This window comes from Medicago truncatula, chromosome 2 (assembly GCF_003473485.1).
Source record: "Medicago truncatula cultivar Jemalong A17 chromosome 2, MtrunA17r5.0-ANR, whole genome shotgun sequence".
NCBI lineage: Eukaryota > Viridiplantae > Streptophyta > Magnoliopsida > Fabales > Fabaceae > Medicago > Medicago truncatula.
Genome location: NC_053043.1, coordinates 49334353 through 49360468, shown reverse-complemented (window position 1 = coordinate 49360468; position 26116 = coordinate 49334353). Strand labels below are relative to the sequence as shown.

The 26116-nt window shown below is 33.3% G+C and overlaps 5 protein-coding genes across 8 annotated transcripts; 2 read left to right on the top strand and 3 right to left on the bottom strand.

The window, feature by feature from the left end:
- On the bottom strand, positions 1–1521 carry LOC25487920 (jacalin-related lectin 19). Of its 2 annotated transcripts, XM_039830895.1 has the most exons (5): positions 1381–1521; positions 1205–1249; positions 863–947; positions 738–778; positions 1–555 (listed from the first exon to the last, which is right to left on the bottom strand). In XM_039830895.1, exons 1-5 carry the CDS (start codon positions 1381–1383, stop codon positions 223–225), a joined length of 507 nt encoding a protein of 168 aa, XP_039686829.1. In that variant the 5' UTR covers positions 1384–1521; the 3' UTR covers positions 1–222. The 2 variants fall into 2 exon arrangements, with proteins under 2 accessions (XP_039686829.1, XP_013465503.1); XM_013610049.3 differs by having other exon boundaries at positions 738–947; positions 1381–1513.
- A 271-nt stretch (positions 1522–1792) lies between these two features.
- Positions 1793–4728, bottom strand: LOC11433440 (putative F-box/LRR-repeat protein At3g18150). 2 transcript variants are annotated; one of them, XM_039830894.1, is made up of 5 exons: positions 4577–4728; positions 3331–3989; positions 2687–2823; positions 2403–2576; positions 1793–2269 (listed from the first exon to the last, which is right to left on the bottom strand). In XM_039830894.1, exons 2-5 carry the CDS (start codon positions 3971–3973, stop codon positions 2006–2008), a joined length of 1218 nt encoding a protein of 405 aa, XP_039686828.1. In that variant the 5' UTR covers positions 3974–3989; positions 4577–4728; the 3' UTR covers positions 1793–2005. The 2 variants fall into 2 exon arrangements, with proteins under 2 accessions (XP_039686828.1, XP_003597652.2); XM_003597604.4 differs by having other exon boundaries at positions 2687–3989.
- A 4974-nt stretch (positions 4729–9702) lies between these two features.
- Positions 9703–12771, bottom strand: LOC11423279 (putative FBD-associated F-box protein At5g56560). The gene is made up of 4 exons (XM_003597602.4): positions 12619–12771; positions 10704–12162; positions 10420–10593; positions 9703–10251 (listed from the first exon to the last, which is right to left on the bottom strand). Exons 2-4 carry the CDS (start codon positions 12084–12086, stop codon positions 9985–9987), a joined length of 1824 nt encoding a protein of 607 aa, XP_003597650.1. The 5' UTR covers positions 12087–12162; positions 12619–12771; the 3' UTR covers positions 9703–9984.
- A 4048-nt stretch (positions 12772–16819) lies between these two features.
- LOC11427153 (IAA-amino acid hydrolase ILR1-like 4) lies at positions 16820–20088 on the top strand. Its single transcript, XM_003597601.4, has 5 exons — positions 16820–17341; positions 17721–17846; positions 18762–19076; positions 19264–19392; positions 19569–20088. The coding sequence occupies exons 1-5, from the start codon at positions 16961–16963 to the stop codon at positions 19974–19976; spliced, it is 1359 nt and encodes a 452-aa protein (XP_003597649.2). The 5' UTR covers positions 16820–16960; the 3' UTR covers positions 19977–20088.
- Positions 20089–20990: 902 nt separating this feature from the next.
- Positions 20991–25338, top strand: LOC112416102 (probable LRR receptor-like serine/threonine-protein kinase At1g05700). 2 transcript variants are annotated; one of them, XM_039830893.1, is made up of 11 exons: positions 20991–21142; positions 21254–21376; positions 21981–22055; positions 22169–22240; positions 22959–23039; positions 23220–23374; positions 23627–23855; positions 23971–23980; positions 24021–24100; positions 24404–24466; positions 24582–25338. In XM_039830893.1, the coding sequence occupies exons 1-9, from the start codon at positions 21126–21128 to the stop codon at positions 24027–24029; spliced, it is 771 nt and encodes a 256-aa protein (XP_039686827.1). In that variant the 5' UTR covers positions 20991–21125; the 3' UTR covers positions 24030–24100; positions 24404–24466; positions 24582–25338. The 2 variants fall into 2 exon arrangements, with proteins under 2 accessions (XP_039686827.1, XP_024631465.2); XM_024775697.2 differs by having other exon boundaries at positions 23971–24100.
- Positions 25339–26116: the final 778 nt, after the last annotated feature.

Here is a 26116-nt window from a genome sequence, read left to right as displayed (position 1 = left end):
TCTCGCTAATATGGATATATATACGTTAAGGTGTTCAAAGTGTACTGGGTTCACCGCCATTAAAACATTACACGCATCTTTAAGTAAGTTTCACAAATGATTTTCATAGTATCATAAGCTTCAAAGAAATATAAGCAACAAAAGTAAAAAAGGCAAACAATATAGCATGAACCAAATTACTCAAGACTGAGGCAAGAGGCTTAAATTCCCATATATAGTCTTCTAAGCAGCCCTAGTGGAAGAAGATTTTGGAGCAATGCTTGTGAGCCTATACAAGCCTCTCTGCACCTTCTGAAGCAGAGATTTTGTGGGTGCACTTGACAAAGTGAAGGCAATTGAGTCCAAATACCAATCACCTCGTCCCTTAAAACCCACAACCTGGCCTCCATCTATTGAGAAAGTGAATGGTGTCCCTTCTTCAACTCCATATGGTCCAAAGGTTCTCTGGTTGCTCTTGAATGTCAATGACCGAATAACCGGGGTGCCACCACGAACAACCGGATAATAGTGGCCACTCACACTTATTAGATACTCATTTGGGTATTGTAGCTTAATCTAAGAGTCATAGACAAACATGTCCGTCATAAGTCAAACTAACCTGTAAAGATCCGTGCAAGATTGTACTGATCTTAAAAAATGACGAAAAATAAAGTTTTTCACGGTGTCGTTAAGAGAAGACTTTTCTTAGAATAGATTGATGAAATGGTGAATAAGAAAGAAACAACAGTGGAGCTCACCTCAGCTGTTTTGTTGCCTCCAACTCCTCCATGTTTATCAGCTGTGAAAGGTTTACCATTCTTATCATAAACCACACGGATTGAGTCAATGCAACGATCATAAACTAGTGTGATTTCTCTTATCCCTGTAAAGGTTCCATCATCCCAACTAGTCCCACCATTACCTCCCCATGGTCCAACTATTACACTCTTCTTCTTCCTTGTTCCTTCCTATAAAGAAAAACAATACATAGTTGCTTTCGGTTAGCTCTAAAGAAATCTATCTTTAAACGTTTAAAAAACACCGGAAGCACAAACCAGAAAGAAAGAAAAAAACAATATATTTTCTTGAAAAACAATAGTTGTGTTTAACTCTTAAAGAAATAAATCAAGAAAAGAAGCACACCAACACAACTTTTGTTGTTGTAAAACACAACAATGAAAATTTAACATCCTGTACTTAACACAATCAAGAGGGTGCAACTTACCACATCCTGCTCAGCACTTCTTGTCTTGGTAGACATGCTTTTACTCTGAAAAACTCAAATTCTAACAGTTATTTAACAAAACTATAATCTTCAATTGGACAAGTACTACTGAGTGACGTTAAAAAAAGAGAAACACAAATTACAAAAGTAAAACAATAAGGATAGTGTTTTTTTACCATAAGGATTAAGGACTATTGACAAGTAAAGGTATGAATCCCAAAAATCGGAAGAAGCAAGTACAGTTTGTTATGAAAACGCAAATATTATTTGTATTGGAGTGAGATGTTTAATATAAAGAACCAAATTGGTAGCAGTATCAGATTCGAGCAGTTTTGAAAGAATATCACTTTTGCTTTAATAAAGCCCAGTGAGTTATCTTATATGGAATAACGACTACAAAATATTCACTAATTTTCATTTTATGATTATAATATATTAATTTAGAGGAATAGCAGCTGTGTAACTGGCCAACATCCAGTAATCACGTGACAGATTTCTCATAATAATACATTAATACTCGATATACCAAATATAATTAAGAATATATATCTGGAAAAAAAACGCTAAAAACTTCAGGCTCAAAACATATAAAGGGACGGAGAATCATGCTCAATATAAAATGTTCCAAAATACCACTGATCACTAAAACTTCATTTTGAATATTTGATGTAACAGTAAAAAGAAGAAAACAACGGAGAGCGATACAAACGGACGGACATAGGGATAGTGCCAATGGAACAAATTCTAAAGCCTAACTTCCTTTAATACAATTTTCTGTCAATCAATCACTAAATAAGCATTTCATGTCTCCAATTCAACTTCATGAGCATTCCAAGATAATCTAAGATTAGTCATCTGACGCAGCGATGTCGAAGAATATGACAGCTGCAACCAAAAATACAATGTACCGATACCACCTTCAGAGGCCTCCACGACATCAAGCATTTCTTGCCAGCTCTCAGACTTGACATCCTTCAAGAAATGCCGCCAGCATTTATTTTTTGAAATGTTATAAATGCAACAAACTGGATCATCATCTTTGATCTTAATCATTTCATACACCGACTGCAACCACATAATTTAAAAAGTTAATAAAAATAAAAGTTCAAGTAGGCTTACAGCAAGTATAATGTCTTGCTTAATCACATATAACAGATATTTAAAATATCAACATGGGTGTATCTTATGTATTCAGTACCTCATGGAATTTGTTGCCTGAAGATGAAATTATAGATACAGATTCTGGGTGCAATGTCCGCAACAAACCATACAAAATATCCTCCACACATGCTGATGATTTGATAATCTCAAAGGTCAGGTCATGCAAAGGAGGGCATTTGATGCTGCTCAAATCTTCATGAATAATAATATGCTGGAGTAAGCAACCAAGTAAGAAAAATAAATGAGGTAGTTATTATAATGGCAATTCATCAAAGATGCGGACCAAGTATGGCAAAATGTTGGAAATTAGAAGAACAATACCTTACTAGAATGCATAATCATTTTAAATCCTTCAACAGGAAAGAACAGCGATATAAAAGGTCTCATCATAAACCACAGTTGGTTACCGAGTCCAACGTCTCTACTTTCAGTTGCAGTTGAAAGAGAAATTTTAGCATCTGTGAGGAGGAAAGGGGTGACAAAGTCAAAGTACGGCATGGTTTCACCCTTCAACTCAAACGAAACAAGTTTAGGAGCATATATTTGAACATAAGTCAATTTCTTGCATCCTTTTAAAACAATTCTCTGAAGACAGCGGTTAAAAATTGTAATAGATTTCATCTTATCAGCAATGCATAGATCGAGTTTTTCAAGTAAGGGAAATTTGTTGAACTGGTTTTCACAAAAGTCACGGCTCACTCGTGGATGCTCTAATGTCAACTTTTTCAGAGAGGCACAGTCCTCCAAATTAACTTTGCAAGGTGTTGATTTCTTGCCACAAAACCAAAATGTGTCAAGATTAGGAGCAAAGATATAAGCCGTCTTCAGTTGATTGCAGTTGTGGATCTCAAGCCTACTGAGACTATCACAATGAATATATAGGAATTTCAAACCTGAGCACTGTACGAATCTTAAATCCTCAATCGAAGGGCAGCAGGAGATAAGATTTGTAACAATTTGCTCACCTAGGTGAACTTTCCGCAGATAAAGTTTCTGCAGACGAGGAAGCATTATGTTACCGCACCTCCTCAGTATGCAACCACTTAACCTTAGTCCGGTCAAAGTTTCAGATGACAAGACAACTTCTGGTAGAGTATAGCGATTGATATCCTTGAAGCCAATCTGGAGATCTATTTCTTGGATGTCTTGTGAGACAGCAGAAGTTAGCCAGCTATCCACAAGTGGAGCATCTGTTAAGTCAAAGGACATCATATGTAGCAACAATTTCTGTATCTGCAAATTGTTTGCAAGGTATGTATGCAAAGAGTCAGCTACATGTTGTCTAAACAAATTTTCCTTATTACTTCCATCTTCAGGTCCAATTCCTGCAGCAAACTTCTGTTCATAAAAAATCAACGCCGCATAGGAAAACCACAGCGTTCTCCATCTCTTGGAAAGACATTTGGTCCGGATTGCATCCCTCGTATTTCGAAGGAAGGAAAGAATGTGATAGATGACATGATCAGGCAACTGCGATATACGATCCACCGATTCAACAATCTGTATCATTTGCTCCACATTCTCCACAACCGAGTTAGCACTATCCTCCATCTCAAGTTTCCTTTTCTCTCCAGCAGATGCTTGTAGAGCCTCGTCACTAGAGACCATTTGAAAGGGCAGATATCTGACAATACGGACACACGTAATTAGGAAAACAAATGAGCTTAATCCCCAGGGCAGATATCCGACAATACGGACAAACATAATTAGGAAACAAATGAGTTTAATCCCCACAAGCTTCAAACTTTATAAACCAAATAGAAACAAATAAACAATGGGCTTAATGTTCATTTTGTTTCAGATTAATATAATAATCACAACAAGTAATCAAGACATAATGAAATTAACATAAGGTAAAGAATCCAAAACACGAATAGATATCACAAAAACCAAGCTTTTCCATTACAATTAACGTTAATCTAAATCTCAATAACTTAAATTATGTGGAAGCAGTAACTAGTTATCAGAATCACTTCACAGATTATGAATTCAACTAGAAAATAAAAATTCGATAACTTAACGAATTAGGGCCAACATTTGTGCAATTCAAGACAAAAAAATTGAAAATTAAAAATTAAACTAAACGGTGTCAATGAATTCATGATCGTGTAAATTACATTAATTTAGGGTTTGTTAGAAAAACAAAGAAATCGACAAAACAATTTACGATGTGATGAAATTGAAGACATCAATTGTTGAAGAATAGCATACCTATAATTAATTGTGATCAGTGATGATCAAAGCTCAAGTTTCCAACAATAATGAAAATGCAAACCTAAAAACCGAAATTGGGGTTATTAGGGTTTGTTTTCGAATTTTTGAATAATAAAAGGAACGAAGAAATAGAGTTAAATAGTTATGGGCTTTTTATTTAGCTATTGGTCCCTTTCATTTGTGAAAATTGCTCTTCTCCCTCGCCTATGTGAACTTCCCAAGATATTTCCATGTGACTTAAGTCACACATGTGTTATACGCAGCGTAACTTAAGTCATGTTGGAATACAACCTACGTGATTTAAGTCACGTTCGGTTCTCCTTTCAACGACACTATCATGGTGGAGGCCTTCACGGTATGCAAAACGATGTTGTTAGCTGTCGAGTGTTGTTTTAACCATTTAGAAATAGAAATCGAAAGTGATAATGAGTCTCTCTTTGGTTCATATCCTTAATCGCAAAGTTGAGTGTCCTAGTTAGGAACTGTATATGTAGGTACCATTGTAAAGAATATCTAGAATCTGGAAAGAAAAACAAAAAGATTAGATACGATAAACTATTTGTTTGTGGGAAGGGAAGGAAATTATGTCGGGGATAGCGAAGAAAGAAGCTGCATTGAAGGAGAACCGAACGTGACTTAAGTCACGTAGGTTATATTACAACGTGACTTAAGTCATGCTGAGTATAAAACATGCGTGACTTAAGTCACGACTTGGGGGGTATTTTGGGAAGTTCAGGTGTGCGGGAGCAATTTCTATTAAAAGAGGAGCAATTTTCTTCAATTGTGGCCTATATGAGCGATTCTCAGATGGCCCAAATTTACATAATTATAAGAGATTTTCTTTTCCTATTCTCGCACGCCATTCATATTTTCAATTTCGTCCTCATTCGTTCAAATTATATAAATAGAGGTATGTCTACCCGGATTTAGCATACATTCATAAAATGTAGGACTTGACCAATAAAAACATAGATAATTGTATAAAAAAAATCAATAAGTGTGTATCTGTGTGTGTGAGATAATGATTTTTGTTCCCTAATCATAAACATTTGAACTAATAGTTGGCGATGTCTATGGTATCATATGACACTCTTAAGACTATCATTTTCACCTTTGACAACATTTTCAACCTTCTTATCACTTTTCCCGGATAGATTATTAATACATGTGATGAGTATTATATAAAAGTTTTATGGTAGTTGCACTTCGATCATTTATATTCTTCAAGGTCGTCTGAATATTTCTCGGAAGGACCATTGAGTTTGTCATCTCACAAACAAGCCTCTTTTCTCCCGATTTTAGACGCATATCTATGACCTTGAAAGAATTGAGTCATCTCGTGATTGTGTTCTTCGTCCCCAACTCTAAGGCTTCATACACCACCACTCAACAAATTACTTCTCAATTGAAACGGACAATCACATTTCGCGAATGCTAAGAATTTACGCTTCGACAACTTCTTGTACTCGGTATAGGAACTTCCTCTTTCACACCTCAATTTAAAAGGTTTTTTTTTTTTTTTTTCATTCCCTCCATTATTTGGTTTTGAAACAACAACTGTAAAATCCTAACTTTTTCAAATTCTAATACACTTCATAAACAAAACCGTAATTTTCAATTAGAAATGGAAAACAATAAGGTTTCTTTACTATAAGGGCTATTGACAAGCAAAGATGTGTATGAGTGTATCCAAGAGATCGAAGAAGCAAGCATGGTTTGTAATGAAAAACAGAACTATTATTTGTAATGTAGAATGATGTTAAGGTGCCTTCTAGGATGGACGAGTGAAACATATCGTCCACAGTGGATGAGTGAAAAGGCTGCAAGTTCATCAAACACCCATCTATACTATATCATCGGTTTTACTTTTTGAGAAGCCTTGTTTGAAAACCATGGTGCTTGCGAATTTGAGTTATTTGGTATTAAAAAGTTGTTCCAAATCTAGAAGAGAGAGAATTAAGAAAAGTGCGACTGGAATAAAAAAAATATTCAGTGTTTTAATTTTAGATGAAAAAAGTATTTGGTGTTGTTGGTGTACCATAAGAATTATAGAACTTTAACATTCAACCATTAAAAATTATTCGGTTAATATGTCTTTACCCCTGTAAAAAAAAAAAGTTTAGATTACAACCTTATAATATGAAGATTCTCCACAAAACATCCCTATAATATGAAGATTCTCCACAAAACACCTTTGTCTCCATCCAGACGCTGACGTGGCACGCCACTATGTAATTATTTTAATTTTAATTTTTTTTAAAACCTGAAAGTGGGGGTAGCACCTATAGTAGAAAAGTTGGTAGAAAATAGGCTTAGATGGTTTGGGCATGTAAAGAGAAGACCGTAGATGCCTTTTTTTAAAACCTGATACATGTGTAATAGACACTAACGTGGCACGCCACTGTGTAATTATTATAATTTTTTTTTTAAAAACCTGAAAATTAATTTTCAAAAATTTTAAAATAAGAAAAAAAATCAAATTTTTTTAAAAACACGAAAAAATTTGGATTTTTTTCAAAAAAAAAAATAAAAATTACCAAAACATTCAAAAATTAGCTTATATTAATTTTTTTCGAATTTTTTTAATTTTTTTTTCAAAAGTTTAAAAATACAGTAAGTTTAGCAAAAAAAAAAAAAATTACATATAAATTTTGGGAAATATATATGAAAACAACTCCTTTCAGATCTTTTGGACTGATTGTTTATTTTTAATAATGTCTTCAATTTTCAAAATAAATAACACATAACAAATAGATAAGAATAAATTTAAATATTTAAAAAAAATCAGATTTTTTTTATCCTCAATTTTTAAATATTAAAAAATAGGCTAAAATATGCATTTTGTCCCTGCAAATATAGGCCATTTGAAATTTTATCCCTGAACTTACTAATCCTCCCAAACCTTCCCTGCAAATATTAATCACTTGAGTTTTGGTCCTAAACACATTTAATTACCGACGTGGCACATGATTAGCGAGGTGGTGATGACGTGTCACATCATGACTAGGAGATGACCTTGCAACTTGGATTTTTCCATAGGAAATTATCACTTTGCCCATATTGAACCAAAACATGTGAGAAATTACGTTTTTAACCCTGTCTTCTATCTTCCCCATCCCTGCCGTCTTCTCTCTTCAGAAACAGGTTTTTTTAACCCTGTTGGGATTATGCAGGAAGCGGATGGGAAAGGAATGGAACGAATTGAGGAACGGAGGGATTTTTTAACAGTCAGAAACCCAGATACCATATCTCTCTTCTTCTCATTAGAACCACAACCCATATCTTCTTCGACCTATCTTCTTCTCCAATTGAGGGTTTTATAACTCTGAAATCTCCATGGCTTATCCATGAAGTTGCAGACCTGAGAAAAATTCACATTCGATTTCAGAATACTCAAAACCCATCTCCGATTTCGTCAAACCCATATTTCAGTTTAAATACGAAAATTTGCATCTTAGCTATGTTGGTAGAGCATAAGAGAAGCGATGAGGAGAATGACATGGTGATGAATCTACACCATGGTTCCCCTTTGTTTTGCTCTGCGGCGGTGGAAAAGTTTAACAACGACGACTTTCTCGTCGCAAAGGTTGTGAGCTAAACGAATCAAATCTTCAATCGTGTTTTTTTTATCTGGTTTGTTATTTCCTTGTTGTTTTTCTGGGTTGTCGATTTTGAATCAACAAGAGATTCTTGAATAAATTGTTGGAGATTGAAATAATGAGAAATTATGAACAGGAGATTCCATGGTTTAGAGTTTTAGCGATGGATTCGAGTTCGACGGTGGCGCCGAACACTGTGTCGCAAGTTGGTGGTTCAGATTTGGTGGTGATGGATGTGGGTGGTGGTAATGGAAGAAAAGGAAGAAGGAAGGAGTATAATAGTCATTTTGCCTGCGTCTAGTTTCATTAAGGGCAAAGTGGTCATTTCATGTGTCACTTGCTGACTCATACATGTCCTTTCCCAATTAGATTCTGCCAGGTCATCACCACCTCACTAATCATGTGCCACGTCGGTAATTAAATGTGTTTAGGACCAAAACTCAAATGATTAATATTTGCAGGGAAGGTTTGGGAGGATTAGTAAGTTCAGGGATGAAATTTCAAATGGCCTATATTTGCAGGGATAAAATGCATATTTTAGCCTAAAAAATATTCTCAAATCTGTAACACATAGTAAAAATAATTTTGGAATAAAATCTTAATTTTCCTAAATTTGTATCTAGATTTTAAAAAATAAAAATATTTTCCAGATTTTTTTTTTTTTTGAGAAAATTTAAAAAACTTCTTTTTCGAAAAATATATATTTCCAAATTTTCGAAAATAATTTGAATTTTTTTTGCGAAATAAAAATTTTAAAATATGTATTTCAAAATTTTCGAAATTAATTTTAAAAATTTATGGAAAATTAAAATATTTTGAAATATATATTTTCGTAAATTATAAATTTTGGAATTCGAACAATATATATTAAAAAATTTTGGAAAATATTTTTCGAAAAAAAAAATCCTGAATTTTTTTTTTACCTTTTCAAATTTTAAAATTTTAAAAAAAAATTAATTATACAGTCAGCACGACACATAATCAGATATGCATAGTCAGCATGCCACCCAGTTCGCCACGTCAGCAATTCTGCACAGTTACATGGGTCAGGGGCTAAAATCAAAGAATCTTATTTTACAGGGTTGTAATCTAAACTTTTTTTTATAGGGGTAAACCGGAACTCGTCCAAATTACATAGGTAAAGACATATTAATCGAAAATTATTTTTCAGTCGCCCACAGCGGAAGACGCCACAGTGGGAGACCCACCCTGAGCTTAATATACTGGAACCAAATTGGTAGCAATATCTAATTCGAGTAGTTTTGAATGATATCACTTTTGCTTTAATAAAGCCCAGTGAGTTTTCATATATGGAATAACAACTACAAATATCAATTCACTAATTTTCATTTTATAGTTATAAATTATAATTTAATAATTTAAAGGGATAGGAGCTGTAGCCGGCCACCCGCCAGTGCCCAGTAATGGCATGACAGATTTCTCAATATAATACATTAATAACTTTTTTTTAGGAGAATACATTAATTAATACTTTTTGTTAAGGACATTAATTAATACTTGATATATCAAATAATTAAGAATATATATCTGGCGAAAGAAACACTATAAACATCAAGGTCAAAACATATAAAGGTATCCAAAAGAGACGGAGAGTCATGCTCAAAATATATAAAAATGTTCCAAGATAGCACTGATCACTAAAACTTCATTTTGATGTAACAGCAAAAAGAAGGAAACAACGGAGATAGATACAAGCAGACGAACATAGGTATAATGTCGATGGAGAAATTCCAGAGCACGGCTTCCTTGAAACAATCTTCTTCAATCAATGACTAAATAAGGATTTCATGTCTCCACATCAGGTTCATGAGAATTCCAGGATAATCTAAGATTAGTCATTTGATGCCGCGATGTCGGAGTATATGACGATTGCAACCAAAGATACAATCTATTAGCACTTTCATCTTCAGAGGCACCCATGACATCAAGCATTTCTTTCCAGCTCTCAAACTTAACACCCTTCAAGAAATGCCGCCAGCATTTATTTGTTGAAGTGTTATAGCTACAGCAAACTGGATCCTCATCTTTGATCTTAATCATTTCATACACAGACTGCAATCACGTAATTTAAAAAGTTAATACCAAAAACAGTTTCAAGTAGGCTTTCAATGAGCATAAAGTCTTGCTTAATCATGGATAACAAATATTTAAAAATCAATATGGATGTATCTTATGCATTGAAGAAATAAAAAAAAATAAAGAGCTGCCATACGCCCATACCTCATGAAATTTACTGTCATAGGAAGAAATTATAGATACAGATTCTGGGTGCGTTGTCCGCAATATTCCATATAAAATATCCTCCACACATGCTGATGATTTGATAATCTCAAAGGTCAGGTCACGCAAAGGTGGGTATAATATGCTGCTCCAATCTTCATGAATAATAATATGCTGGAATAAGCAGCCAAGTAAGAAAAACAAACGAGATTGTTATTGTAATGGAAATTCATCAAGGATGCAGACCAAGTATGCCATAATGTAAAAAACTGGAAGAACATTACCTTATTGGAATGCATAATCAATTTATATCCTTCAGGACCGAACCTCTCTATAAACGGTACCATCTTAAACCACAGTTTGTTACCGTCTAAAACTTCAACATCTTTACTTTCAGTTATAGATGCAAGGGAAATTTTAGCATCTGTGAGGCGCAAAGGGGCAGTAAAGTCAAAGTACGACATATTTTCACCCTTCAACTCAAATGAAACAAGTTTAGGAGCATGTATTTGAGCATAAGTCAATTTCTTGCCTCCTTTTAAAGCAATTCTCTGAAGACTTCGGTTAAAAATTGTAAAAGATTTCGTCTTATCAAAAATACATAGATCCAATTTTTCAAGTAAGGAAAATCTACTGAACTGATTTTTACAAAAGTCACGGCTCACTAGTGGATGCTCTATTGTTAAATTTTTCAGAGAGTCGTTGCATCCCTGTAAACCTACTTTGCAAGGTGTTGATTTCTTGCCACAGAACCAAAATGTGTCAAGATTAGGAGCAATGATATCAACCTTCTTCAGTTGATTGCAGTTGTGGATGTCAACCCTACTGAGACTAGGATGCAAAATACACAAGAATTTCAAACCTGAGCACTGTATAAGTCTTAAATCCTCAATTGAAGGGCAGCGTGAGATCAGACTTAGAAGAATTAGCTCACTAAGGTGAATTTTCCGTAGATAAAGTTTCTGCAGTCGAGGCAGCATTATATTACTGAAACTTTGCAGTATGCAACCACTTAACCTTAGTCCGGTTAAAGTTTCGGATGACAGGACAACTTCTGGTAGAGTGTAGAGCTTGCTATCCTTGAAGCCAACCTGGAGATCTATTTCTTTAATGTCCTGTGAGACGGCAGAAGTTAGCCAGCTATCCACAAGTGGAGCATCCGTTAAGTCAAAGGATGTCATATGCAGCAAAAATTTATGTATCTGTGCATTGTTTGCAAGGTATGTATGCAGAGAGTCAGCTACATGTTGCCTAAACAAATTTTCCTTATTGCTTCCATCTTCAGGTCCAATTCCTGCAACAAACTTTTGTTCATAAAACATCAACGCCGCAAACGAAAACCACATCGTTCTCCATCTCTTGGAAAGACTTCTGGTTCGAATTGCATCCTTCACATTTCGAAGGAAGGAAAGAATGTGATGGATGACATGATTAGGCAACTCTGAGATACGATCCACCGATTCAACACTCTGTACCATTTGCCCCGCATCCTCTGCCATTTGAATTTCTTTTGGCCCATCACCCTCTACAACGGAGTTAGTGTTATCTTTCATCTTAAGTTTCCTTTTCTTTCCCGTACCCTCCACAACGGAGTTAGTGTTATCTTTGATCTTAAGTTTCCTTTTCTTTCCCAGAGACACGTGTTGAGGTTCAACACTAGAGACCATTTGAAAGGGCAGATATCTGCCAATACTCGACACACCGGAAAACAAATGCTGCTACTTAATCCCCACAAGCTTCAAACTTTACAAACCAAACATAAACAGATTAAACAATATGATTGAGGGACATTCAGATTAATATAATAATCGTAACAAGTAATCAAAACATAATCCAAAACATGATTATATATCAGAAAAACAGAGCATATTCGTTACGATTAAGATTATACATTAATCTATTTCTCAGTAACTCAAATAATGTGAAAGCAGTAACTAGTTATCATCAGAATCATTTCACATGTTATGAATTCAACTAGAAAATCAAAAAATCGACAACTTCAAGAATTAGGGTTAACGAATTGTTCAATGCAAAATATAAAAATAATTGAAACTATAAATAAATTAACATAAACGGTGCATACAAATTCATGATCGTGTGAATTACATGAATTTAGGGTTTGTTGGAAAAACAAAGAAATCGATAAAACATAAACGATGTGATGAAATTGAAAGCATCGATCGTTGAAGAATAACATACCTATAATCAATTGTGATCAGTGATGATCAAAGGCTCAGGTTTCCAACGACTTTGAACATGTAAACCTAAAAAACCAAAATTGGGGTTATTAGGGTTTTTTTCGACAAGAAATGGCATTTCACTAAATAAAAATAAATAAATAGAAAAATAAATAGCATTAAAATAACGGTGGGCTTTCTCGACCAACAAAAAAAAAAAAACTGGATTGGTGATCAACTTATTAAAGGTACTAAGTCACGACTTGATCTATTGAATCATTGGTTGAATTGCATGACTGAATCAGATTGAATCAATAATCTCGGTCATATAAATCGATCTATAAATAAAAATTATGTGTGTTGATCGAATCAAATAACTTTCAACTGACAAAAATTATTTTTTTTTATTACACTTAAACGGTTGTAATCAAGTAAAAAATGTTTATAAAAATATATGTGATGATATTTTCATTTTATTTTAAAATGTGTTTATTATATATAAATTATTAGAAGTAATTAATTCACAAAACATGTCCATGGTGCAATGGTCAAGAGAAAACATTTAAGATTGTGTCACAAGTTCCGAGCATGAGAAAAATAATTAGAGTGATGGATGTGTGGAGATTCCCCTCCATCTAGCGCCAATAATTTGGTGTATACTGGATCGAGGTATATTTAATCAACTTAAAGTATACAAATGATTTTTTGATCCAGCAGAGCTACTTTAGTTCACGACAGAGGTAGTTCTCCACGAAAATTACAGTGAGGTTAAATAAATATTATAGAGATCTTGGTAGAAGAATTAGTCAAAGTGGTAAAAAAAATGTGTAACTTGTCCCCGTCGTGGCACGTAGCCACCTTTATATAGGGGAGTCGTTTGTAATTGTCTCCATGAACGGTAAAACTGAACGACGAATGCGGGAGTTCATTAGAGATCACATCAACGATCCTGATCGGTGGAGATTTGCTTCTGTGCGGTATGGGAGTTCCTCTGTGGTCTCATACATCTTCAATGATTCCTTCAAATTCATAGTCTTTGAAATGTTATAAATTCATAAGGTCATTTCAAATCCTTTAAAATTTCATGATATAAATCCCTGAAAATATCCAATTTTTAAATCTTAATAGTCTTTCAAAATCTTAAAAGTTAATAAAATCCTGCAAAATCTTATAAAACCCACAAAGATTTTTTTAACATAAAGTTTGTCTTTTAAATTCCTAAACTAATACAAAGTGTTTCTTTTCCCACCCTCCATGTCAGCTTCAGATTACTAAATCCTAAAAATGGGACAACGTTGGAGGTTACTTTTAACGCGTTTTTAAGTTTTTTGAATGTATGATTCAAGATTCCTAGGACACTCAAGAAACGAATAGAGTAAAAAAAAAAAAAGAGACCGTTGACGTTTTATTTGGCTGATGAGATTTTTCATCATTGATGGTTCTCTACATGATCAACTTTTTTATATCCTAATTTTACCTATATTTTGAGTCTATTTGACAAGACCTCATCACAAACTTATAACGGATAACGATAAACTTGAATCATCAAAATAGAGTCGTTTAGTAACAATTTTTTTTACCTAATTTGAATATTTATTTACTACTAATGTTTTTTGTTACAATATTTTCTTTTGTACAAATTTGTTACGCTATTTTAAGTAGCGTATAAGTTCATAGTGTATATCTTTTCTCTCTCAACTATGCTATCATTATCTTAATTGAAGAGACTACAAAGCGGATCGGGCCGGCCGGTTCGACCGATTGAACTGTAAACCGAAGTCCTGTCTAACTTTCTAGTCCTTACAAAACCTATGCCGTCGATGAAAGGCTGCAGTGTCGATTCCAATTGGATTGCAATGTTACTCTTTGAACATGGTGAACTTTCATGTTTAAAGCAACACAGGATTGAACCACCACTACAAGTTTTCATTTTGATTTATGAAAGAATAGTAAATGATTAATTCCTAATCTTCTCATTTTCTTTCAACACAATTCTTATTTCTTTTGGGAAGAAAATAACATACTATTGCGTCTCCATCATCCATTTTCAAGAGAAGAGGTAATTAATAAACATAAAAATGGGTTGAAATAGTTATTAGAGAGAGAAAAAATGTGTTTAAATGACTCTTAAACTGTGCAACATTGTACATGTTAGAAAAATCATTTTTATTAAAGTACGTATGAACTCTTTAATTTATAAAATGATCATCCATTTTTTGTTTGTGAAGTACACTCTAGTTGTTGAAAATTTATCTCCTGAAGATAAATAAGTGGAGTGTCTAGTATTTGAACTTCATCATTTCTATATTATAATGTATTATTCATAGCAATTAAATTAAATTCACATGGACAAAATGATTATCAATTTGTTAATTAAAAGTGACGGTATGAAAAACCTTCAATAAAGAGTAGTATATAATTTATAAAGAAAAATCCTATAAACAGTACTCTGTGCAAAAAAGGCTTTCTAACCAATCCAAATTAAAGTAGGGAATAACTTATTTTTCGATAAAAACCAATTCAAATTAAAGTAGGGAATAAGTTGTAACCAAAAAAAAAAAAGTAGGGAATAAGTTATTTTTTGATAAAAACCAAATTGCTCAATTTAAATTATTTCCTAACACAATAGTGAAAAACAACCGACCAATACTTTTTTCCTTCAAAAAAACCGACCAATATTTTTTAAGTGTATTCTATATGATAAGTCAAACGTGGAGAAAAGGAAATACTCACATGCTGGTAATGGGTTGCGACTCGGACATTTTGATTTGACATAACACAACCAGCCGCACTTTCAAATGCACATGTTTTTTTTTTTTTGACGGGATCAAATGCACATGTTTATCATGTCACAAATTGCTATTTTTATTTTAGTGTGTCTTTATGGTAAAATCAATTTTTTTTTTTTTGAAAGAAGGTAAAATCAATTTATAGTATGTTTGTATATACACATGAAACAATAAACTTGATTGTACGGCCCTACAACAATAAATTTGATTGTGAAAATTATGTTTGAGACAAATACCAAATACCATTTCAAATGCTCTAAATTAGATGTTTATAATAAGTTAATTCTTAATTATTTTTGTTACAAATTAATTATTTATGTAATATATATATATATATATATATATATATATATTATATGATTCTTCTTTTATCAAACTCAGTTAAAAATGTTTATGTAGACATTTAATTAATGTTAAGTTAGTTTGTTTACATTCACCGTTTTCAAAATTAGAGTTTATTATACATTCTTGATTTAAAACAAAACTGATCAAATACTTGATTTATACAAATATTGTTAATAAAATATTTATTTGTAAAATTAAGTTTAAATTCAAAAACAAGAAGAAAGTGCGCGTCAGTAATCGTATTATGGGACCACAATTTGTCTAAGTGGTAAAAGACTTATGACTCCTTTACTAAGTGGTTAGAGATTAGGTTCATGACTCATGTGTATGGAAACATTCGATTGAAATTGAATAATTCACTATATGTCCCACATTCTCCTACAAAGATTAATTATTGGTAAGCTCTGGTTGAAACTTGATACAAATATCATGATAACAAATTTTCTTTTACCTTTTTTTTGAGATTATTTAAATGAAAATATTAGTTAAATGATAATTATAGAACATACAAATCTGGTCCCGAAATCAACAAAGAATTTTGTTAATGAGTTCCCATGTGACACTTTTTAAGGATCTAAAATTTAGCAATTATTCCTTTAAAAAGTTAATTATTATAATTTTTAATTCATTAAATATACAATTTTTTATAAAAAAAAGACTTAATATTTAAAATGTTTAAATAGTACTCCCTAAAACCTCTGGTTAAATAGAACACTCGTTAACATTTTCATAAATAAATGTAACCTGTTATCTAGTTTTTTTTTTTTTTTTTCTTTCTTTCAATACCACTCCCTTATATGTGAAATCAATGGACGGTACTCCCTAGAGCCTCTGTCTTTATTTACAAATAATTTGTTTTATTACAAAAACATTTAACATTTTTTAGAAACATTTAATTTTTTATATATTTATACGCAAAGTAACGTACACATTAATCCTTAAAAAAAATAAAAAATACATACACATTAATTATATAACCCCACCTATTCACCTACTATGTGAATTTTATGCATTGATCTACTAAAAAACAATATCTAAACTTCTAAAAAAAACTAAAATTTCTATCGTTTTCCGTATATATGATATGATATTCCACCAATCCTACCAGGCTACTACCACTTGCTACTGTCCACTGCATATATAGTAACAATCTAGTAGCAATGAACATGTGTTGTTCCATTAGATTTAACTTCTTTTCTTTCTTTTCCATTTCTCAGTTCAACACTTTGAATGCATGTATTCATGGATTTCTTCAAATGTTTCAACATGTTCATCATCATTTTCATTTTCTTTTTATCTGCAACATCAATCTTCTCAGATTCCTCCTCCTCCACCACTTCAAATGACCACTTATCAATCCCAAACTTTCTAGATTTAGCTAAAGAGCCTAAAGTTTTTGACTGGATGGTTTCTATAAGGAGAAAAATTCATGAGAATCCTGAACTGAGTTATCAAGAATTTGAGACTAGTAAGCTTATAAGAACAAAATTGGATGAGTTGGGTGTTCAATATAAACATCCAGTTGCAGTTACAGGTGTTATTGGTTACATAGGAACTGGTCTTCCTCCTTTTGTTGCTCTTAGAGCTGACATGGATGCTCTTCTCATGCAGGTCTGCATTTTTTTTTTCCTTGAGTGTTTTAGTTTTCAGTTGTGGATTTTATCTTGGTTTTCTATATCACATGTTTTAAATGAAGTTTTCAAGAGAATTTTCTAACAATTTTATCGAGGTTTATATTTCTCAATCATCAGATCATATACCACTATCACATAATTTAAATATATCACGTCACCAATTTTTTAGTTGAAAAATAAGACGGAGAGACCAAAACTGACATATTTTAAAATAGAAGGACTAAATCCGGAAAATGGTGAGACCAAAATTGCAATTAAGTTTTTTCTTTTTTGTTGCAATTTTTTGGTTTGTGTTGTATTTCTATTTCTACGAGGATAATATTTAATCTATATTTTATTGATTTTTTTAACATTAGGAATTGTTGGAATGGGAGCATAAAAGCAAAGTACCTGGAAAGATGCATGCATGTGGTCATGATGCTCATGTTGCTATGCTTCTTGGTGCTGCAAAGATCCTCAAGCAGCACGAAAAAGAGTTACAAGTATGGTTTTTCGCTTCTTTTTATTTTTTTATTTTTCATTTTTTTATGTTCATTCTCTTCAATGTATGAGATTTCTTCATGCTCTGCAATTATTTTTATGCTTTGTTTAATGTACTCTTTGGTTTGAGTAAAAAGTTTTCTATAAGCATTTTTCAGTTTTTATTTTCAATTGCAAAAATGTTATCTTTTTTTACTTTATTTTCAATTGAAAAATTAGTGTTATGTATTCAAACCAAGCATCATTAAAGTGCTGAAACTACAAACATTATGATCCTTGTGAATTGTGTTCTAGAAAATTCTGAATCTCTCAAGCTGATGTGAAATTGGGTTGCCATAGTGAATTGGTGAGCGTTAGTCCGTGCCTTGATGACCGTTAGATTCAGATCAAATAGTTCACAAAATATGTGGATTTTGTTCTCTTTTTTTTTAATCCAAATTACCGAGCCTGAAATTCGGTCCGATCTTGATCCAACGCTCAACAATGTGTTAACTGTGTACCCCTACTGTAGGGACTCTTATCCTTTAAAACACAACACTCCTCTCTGACGGTTATGCACTTCAACTGTTTAAGATATTTTTGTGTTTTTAATTCAATCATGCCAAAATCAAACATGAATTCTATTTTTTTACATTTGCATATTGGCACACTAATGCCAAATTTTAAGTGCTCATTATGCCAATTTTTTATGTAAAAGTTATTCTGTCATATGGCATACCACTTAACTTAAGCCTTTGAAGCATAACTCAATGCATCAATTATTGTTGTAATTGTAACAAACACAATCAAGAAGACTTGGAAAAAAAACTGAAAAAAGTGACTCCTGCATATCTTATTTTTATTTCTTTCCGAGTTATCTTGTTCTATTGTTTTTCATCCTTTTATGGATCCATGATATCATTCCTTATTTTGTATAGGGAACTGTTGTTCTTGTTTTTCAACCAGCAGAAGAAGGAGGTGCTGGGGCTAAGCAAATTTTAGACACTGGAGCCTTAGAAAATGTCTCTGCCATATTTGGATTGCATGTCCTAAGTAACTTACCTTTAGGTGAAGTGGCATCGAGGTCTGGTCCTATGGCTGCAGGATGTGGTTTCTTTGAAGCAGTAATAAGCGGCATGGGGGGTCATGGAGCCATTCCTCACCATGCTATCGACCCCATTTTGGCTGCTTCCAATGTAGTTGTTAGCTTACAACAAATCGTTTCTCGCGAGGTTGATCCCGTAGACTCCCAGGTAAAAGCTTACAACTCATGATTGTTTGCACCATTGTTTGATTCTGTCATTGCCAAAGAGTATTGCGGCTGTTTGAGGAAAACATTGTAGGGGACCATACCGTCACATTATTTGTTTACAATGATTTTTGAATATGATGAAAACCTGAGGTCTAAATGCCTTTCTAACATAAATAATATACTCATAGGTTGTGACTGTAGGAAAGTTTCAAGGAGGTGGTGCATTCAATGTTATTCCAGACTCCGTCACAATTGGTGGCACCTTCCGAGCTTTTTCGAGAGAAAGCTTCACGCATCTGAGACACCGTATTGAGCAGGTCTGTTACGACTTACAAAGAATAAGTTCATAATGAGCTCTATTTTTTCCACATCATAAATAGTGTGTCTTATTCTTATTTGTTGATATACAAATTGTCAGGATAAAAATTATATCTATCTTGTTTTAGTTATCACTGAGATCCTGCTAGGCTCTAAGGAAATTTCGGTTATGCAGGTTATCACTGGACAAGCTGCTGTGCATAGATGCAATGCAACAGTCAATTTCCTTGAAGAAGAGACGCCTTTCATCCCTCCAACGGTAAACAATGGTGGCTTGCATGACTATTTTGAAAGTGTAGCTGGGAGGTTACTTGGTGTTGATAAAATTAAAGACCAGCAGCCGACGGTGGGATCAGAAGACTTTGCATTCTATCAAGAGGCTATTCCTGGATACATCTTCCTCCTCGGAATGGAGGATGTCTCAGTTGAACGTCTTCCGTCGGGACACTCACCCTATTTCAAAGTCAACGAAGATGCACTTCCTTATGGTGCTGCGCTTCACGCCTCGTTAGCTTCTAGATATCTTGTCAAGCTTCATCAGGAGGTACCAGTAGTAAAGGGGAAAATTCATGATGAATTATAAGCAAATATTATTTAGAAACAGCCATATAATTGATGCCACGAGGTTGTGGGTTGGACACATCTGTTGTAGATGAATTGTCATTTAAATTATAGTAATAAATTATAATTCCTTAGCCCTTTGTGTTAGAATCTTTAAATGCAGTGATCTTTGTGTGGTGAATCTTTAGCTATAAGTCACTCATGTTATAAAACATAATAAGATTAATACTGAGTAGAACATAATACCGAATAATTGTCAAAAAGAAGAACATGATACCGATGATAAGATGAATGTCATAGATGCATGTATTTAGAACATCATTATGTAAAGTAAGTTGAATATGATAAAGAGAGCTGCTATATGCAGCGAATTCTTTTTTCCCGAAATTTCCACAAGGCGTTGTGTTAGCGTTAAATAGGAGTGCCATGGCAAAACAGATTGATTTATTCTAATTCTGGATTCACGGAATACATAATAATGGCAGTGGTCTTATGTTACAAAAACAATTGTTCGTGATCCTTCTTGAAAAAGATTTTCGCTATAACTAGCATTATTGTATGATAAATATCTATTGACCACATGGTTGTCTCTCAAAAGTCAATTCAAACATCCTCCAAGAAAAAAAGTCAATTCAAGCTTGCATTTATTTTTGTTCTAAATTATTATTACTATAAAATAATACTACTATTAATTTACCAAAAAATATTCCAACAGTACTACTGCTACCTAGTATTGTCCCACTGGATGTATAACATCTAGCGATTTGTGAGTATTTGTTGTTCCAAAATTTAGTTTAGCTTCTTTTTCATTCCTCCAACACTTTGAAAGCATTCATGGATTTCTTCAAATGTGTTAAGTTGTTCATCATCATGTTCATTTCCTTTTTATCTGCTACACCAATCTTCTCAGATTCTTCCTCCAGTTCAAACGCAATCCCCAATTTCCTGGAATTAGCCAAGGAACCTCAAGTTTTTGATTGGATGGTTGATATAAGGAGGAAGATTCATGAGAATCCTGAACTTGGTTATGAGGAATTTGAGACCAGTAAGCTTATAAGAACAGAATTGGATGAATTAGGTGTTCAATATAAACATCCAGTTGCAGTGACAGGTGTTATTGGTTACATAGGAACTGGTCTTCCTCCTTTTGTCGCTCTTAGAGCTGACATGGATGCTCTTCTCATGCAGGTCTACATTTTTTCTGAGTGTTTTGGTTTTCAACCATATATTATCTTGGATTTTTTATTAGGATACTGTTTCATCTATATTTCATTGATGATTTTTTTTGGTTAACCTTAGGAATTGGTGGAGTGGGAGCATAAGAGTAAAGTGCCTGGAAAGATGCATGCATGTGGCCATGATGCTCATGTTGCTATGCTTCTTGGTGCTGCTAAGATCCTCAAGGAACATGAAAAACAGTTATATGGTTTTTAAATTGTGCGTTAAAACTTAAAAGTGCATTGTTAGTGTTATTATGCTTTGTTGATGTACTGCATTTGAAATAAATTTGGAATCTAAGGAGGTAACATGTATGACACTTGAAGGTTTTAAGTTTTGACCGAGGTTTTTATGGTTTGAGACAAAATATTCTATCTGCATTTTCAGTTTTCATTCTAAATTGCAAAAATATTATCTTGCTTTTGCTTTATTTTATTATTTTCAATTACTTACTTGTGTAGAGAAAATAAAAACAGATAATAAAGTTAAAAAGGTGTGTGGTCTTCAAACCAAGAATGCCATTGAATTGCAGAAACTACAAACATTGTGATCCTTGTGAATTGTGATTGTAAAAAATTGCGAATGAATCCGGCTTACGTGCAATTGAGCTGCTATAGTTGCAGAAATTTTTGAAACCTTAACACTGCAGTCACAATAGTAGCTGTTGATCACAATTTAAAACACAAAAATGGATTCCTTACAATATATACTTGTAAGTTATGTGGCATGAAATAAAATGCATACGGTGATGATAATCCTTTAGTATAGCCTGGTCTTAAATGATACTAATGATTTCATAATCATGCTTTAGGAACTTAACTTCCAGCGGTTTAATTGGAACTATAGCTTCTGGGATATCCAATCTGAAGTCAATAGAATATTTGTAAGTTCTTGAATCTATTATGTACACAAAAAACAAATAGCAAGCTAATAAGTTGATCCCAAAAATGAAGCATACTCTTAAAGTTGAGTAAAAACATTTTGTTCCAATTTTAGGGATTTGTCAAATAACAATTTGACTGGAGCTGTGCCTGATTTCCTATCTCAGCCGCGCTTCTTGAGAGTTCTGTAAGTCAACTTTCTTCAAATTCTATAGAGCGGCAAAGCTTTCAAAGTCCTAGGTTTTCCTAGGTGGTCTTGAATTTTAAATTTGCTTGAGTTGTTTAAAACAATATCATGGTAAGAATGCCAATGTGAACCTTATAGTATAAACCTGAACCTCTGTAGCACGCCAAGGGAAGCTCTGAGATTAGGCGTGTGCAACACGCATCGGTGTCTGACACCCGTACGGCATGTGTCTGACATCTCAGACAAGTGCCCCGAAAAAAAACTATTTTTCTTTGATTTGACCCACCTAAGACACTCTTTGGAGTTGGACACTTCTCAAACACATCCACCGGAGTCAAAGATGTGTCAAAGTTGTGCTGATCAATGAAGGGCTTAAAGACATTAAATTTGATTACATCATTTTTAGCTTATCGGTATAGTAGATGGATGAATGAAGATGAAAAACTATAATATTTTGTTTAAGATTTGTTTTTTTTATTTTTAATAAAACAACTTGCTCAATTTAGATGCCACACAATCTCTGTGTGTGTGTTCGGTGTTGGTGTCATATTTTTTAAATTATCAGTGTTAACATGTCTGTGTCGTCTCAAGTGTCTGTGTTAGAGTTCGTGCTTCATAGATCTAAACATCTGGATAGAACTTTGTTGTATTGTATGTTTTTTTTACATATTTTTATGCAAGCATGTATAAAGGGTAATCTTGTATTTGTTTATGGAAGAAACCTTGAAGGAAATCAGTTATCAGGAGCAATTCCAATACAACTCCTTGTGCGTTCAGAGAATAGTACACTCCAATTCAAGTGCGTTCGATTTCAAGTTTCTTTTTTGAAGAAGTTCAAGTTTCACATTTAGTAATATTTATTCTGCTTTCATTTGCCATGTCATGAGCAAGTGATTTATATCATAATTATATTACAAAAATGTAAGGTATCAGACAATATCAAATAAATAACACGGTTATTTGTTACTGTAAATGCAAGTTTTGGTGGAAATCAAGATCTTTGCTCCTCAGGTTCATGCAACAAAAGGAATGGGAATAAGGTTGTAGTTCCATTGGTAACATCAATTGGTGGAGCTTTCCTGATATTAGCAGTAGCAGCGATTTCTTTTCGCATTTACAACAAGAGGCACCATGGTACGTTTTGTTTTCTTATCGGCCTTATTGGGAGCTAAACAACATGTATAAAAATATAGGATTTAATTGGTATGCGATGTAAATTTAAAAATCTCTTACACTGTCAAACTAATTATATACCATCTTAAATATGACAATTTCACATGAATGTGAAGATTAATGATTGGTTGACTGACACTCTCTGTGTCAGAATTAGACTCAAACACATATAATACTAATTCAAGAATAAAAACTGTGTTTGCTTCTTCCCAGTTTCCCATAAGGTGATCAAGCTGGGTGCTAATTCAAGAATAAAGCAGGAACTAGAGTCGAAGAAACAAGAATTCACCTATGAAGAAGTATTAAGAATTACCAGAAACTTTGAGAAGGTTATAGGGAAAGGAGCATCTGGAACAGTCTACCATGGCTGGATTGATCATAATACACTGTCAAAATGCTATCTTCCTTATCTGCTCAAGGATTTCTGCAATTTCAAGCAGAGGTTGTATCATTAATTCACTTGCCAATTTTAGTTAATGTGAATCCTAATCTGTGTGCGTGTGTATAGTTAATGAATTTAATGTTAACTAAATATGGTTTTTCTTTGTGATTCATAGGCCAAATTTTTTGCTACAGTTCATCATAAATACTTGACCAGTCTTATAGGTTACTGTGATGATGGTACCAACATGGCTCTCATCTATTATGAGTATATGGCTAATGGAGACTTAGCCAACCATTTATCAGGTAGTGTTTATGATCACATATCAGTCCATTAATTTTATTTCTCTCTAACATGTTATAATTCTAGTGACAGTTATGTTATATTTATTCAAGTAACTCCTAATTTTTGTGAACATCTCTCATCTGCATAAAACTTCTAAATAGTCAAAAAAATATAAACCAGGTAAATTAAGTCAAAGATTTTTTTTACTTGTATGAATAGGAAAACAATACTTCTCTGTTATTCTAAACCAAATTCCAAGATACATATGTCTGTTTTCCTGGTTATGAATTTCTTGGTTAAGATTGTTTTATGAATGAATGCAGATAAAAACGAAAATATATTGAATTGGAATCAAAGACTTCAAATTGCAGTGGATACTACAGTAGGTGAGTATGAATCCTTTTTCCCATTTGTTTCATGATTTTCATCAATCAAAATATATCTCATAAAGAGTTATACTTTAGGCAACTAACTTAACTTACTTTGAACTTTCAAATTTAGGATTGGAGTATCTGCATCATGGTTGCAATCCGCCAATTGTTCATAGAGATGTTAAGTCTAAAAACATCTTACTAAATGATAAATTACAAGGTAAATTAGCTGATTTTGGATTGTCCAAGATCTTTCCTAATGAAGGTGAAACTCATCTCTCCATAGTTATTGCTGGCACGCCAGGATACCTCGACCCTGAGCAAGTTAATACTACTCCGTCCTTAAAGATATGTTTCTCTTTTTCACTTTCGGTTTGTATATAGATTAAGTTTGCAGGTACAATAGATTAAGCAGGTTGAGAGAAAAAAGTGATGTATTCAGTTTTGGAGTAGTTTTGCTGGAGATAATTACAGGACAACCTGCCATAACCAAAACCGAAAACAAAATCCATATTGTTCAATTGGTTGGTGACATGCAGCTGGAAAGAGAGGTAAAAGATACTTTGATACTAACTATGCAACTAAAACTTTGGATACTGCAATGGCTTGTGTAGCACAATCTTCCATCAATAGACCAACCATGAGGCATGTAGTTATGGAACTGAAACAATGTTTGGAAAACAAGATCACTTATCCGTCTGACTCTAGATACACTTACGAGAGTTTTCCTGGTACATTATATTCTGTCTCCTTTGATAGAATTAGTGGTGAAAGCTCTATAGCGAGGTAGTAATTTTATTAAAACTAGAATGAGATTCGCGCGTTGCATGGGTGAAAGAATTTTTGTATGTTATTATATATTCAAAAGCGGTCTAATATGCACTGTAAATATAAGTCGCATATAATTTAAATCTATAGAGCCATGTAAATATAACTACTTTTAACCACATTTAAAATTCGTATACGTCTGTATTTTGCACTAAATGGCGTTCAAATTAGAGCAATGTACTCAAATCTACATCCACAACAGCCACAATTATCGATGATCAATATGTCTTTGGTGAGTACAATCTCTCTCAACTTAGTTACAGAATATCCTCACAATGAACACTAGATAATTACAATAGTTTCTGGAATAATGAATTGAAGGCTATGCATCAGCAACTACTTAAAACCTTAACAACCAACTAACAAACTGCTCACTGTTAACAGAAAAAGGTTGACAAACACTCTTGTTGACTAAACCAATTAGCCAATAACATCAAATTAAAATTAGGATGCATTCTTGTTTTGATAAAAACATGATAGTGATACTTAATTCTAAACACTAAAACACATAACGTCTTAAGGAAGGCTCGAGATGAATTGTTTACGCATCAAGTTAGTTGTTCAAGCCAAGCATTCTAGTACTCTATTGAGCAGTAGTTTTGATCTTCTACCCGTATACTTTGACTTTGAGCAATAGAATGTCTTACTATACCAGAGGGTATGCATTAATCCTACAGTAATCGATTATGGTTGAATTACTAATGTTTTGTGTGCGGTGATGTCTTTGCATTTAAATTGTTTAAGCTTAGTTTATATGCTATCATGGATTATAACCACAAAAATAAGCTTAGTTCATAGCTTGATGAGTAAGACAACTCTAGAAACACCTTGTGGGCA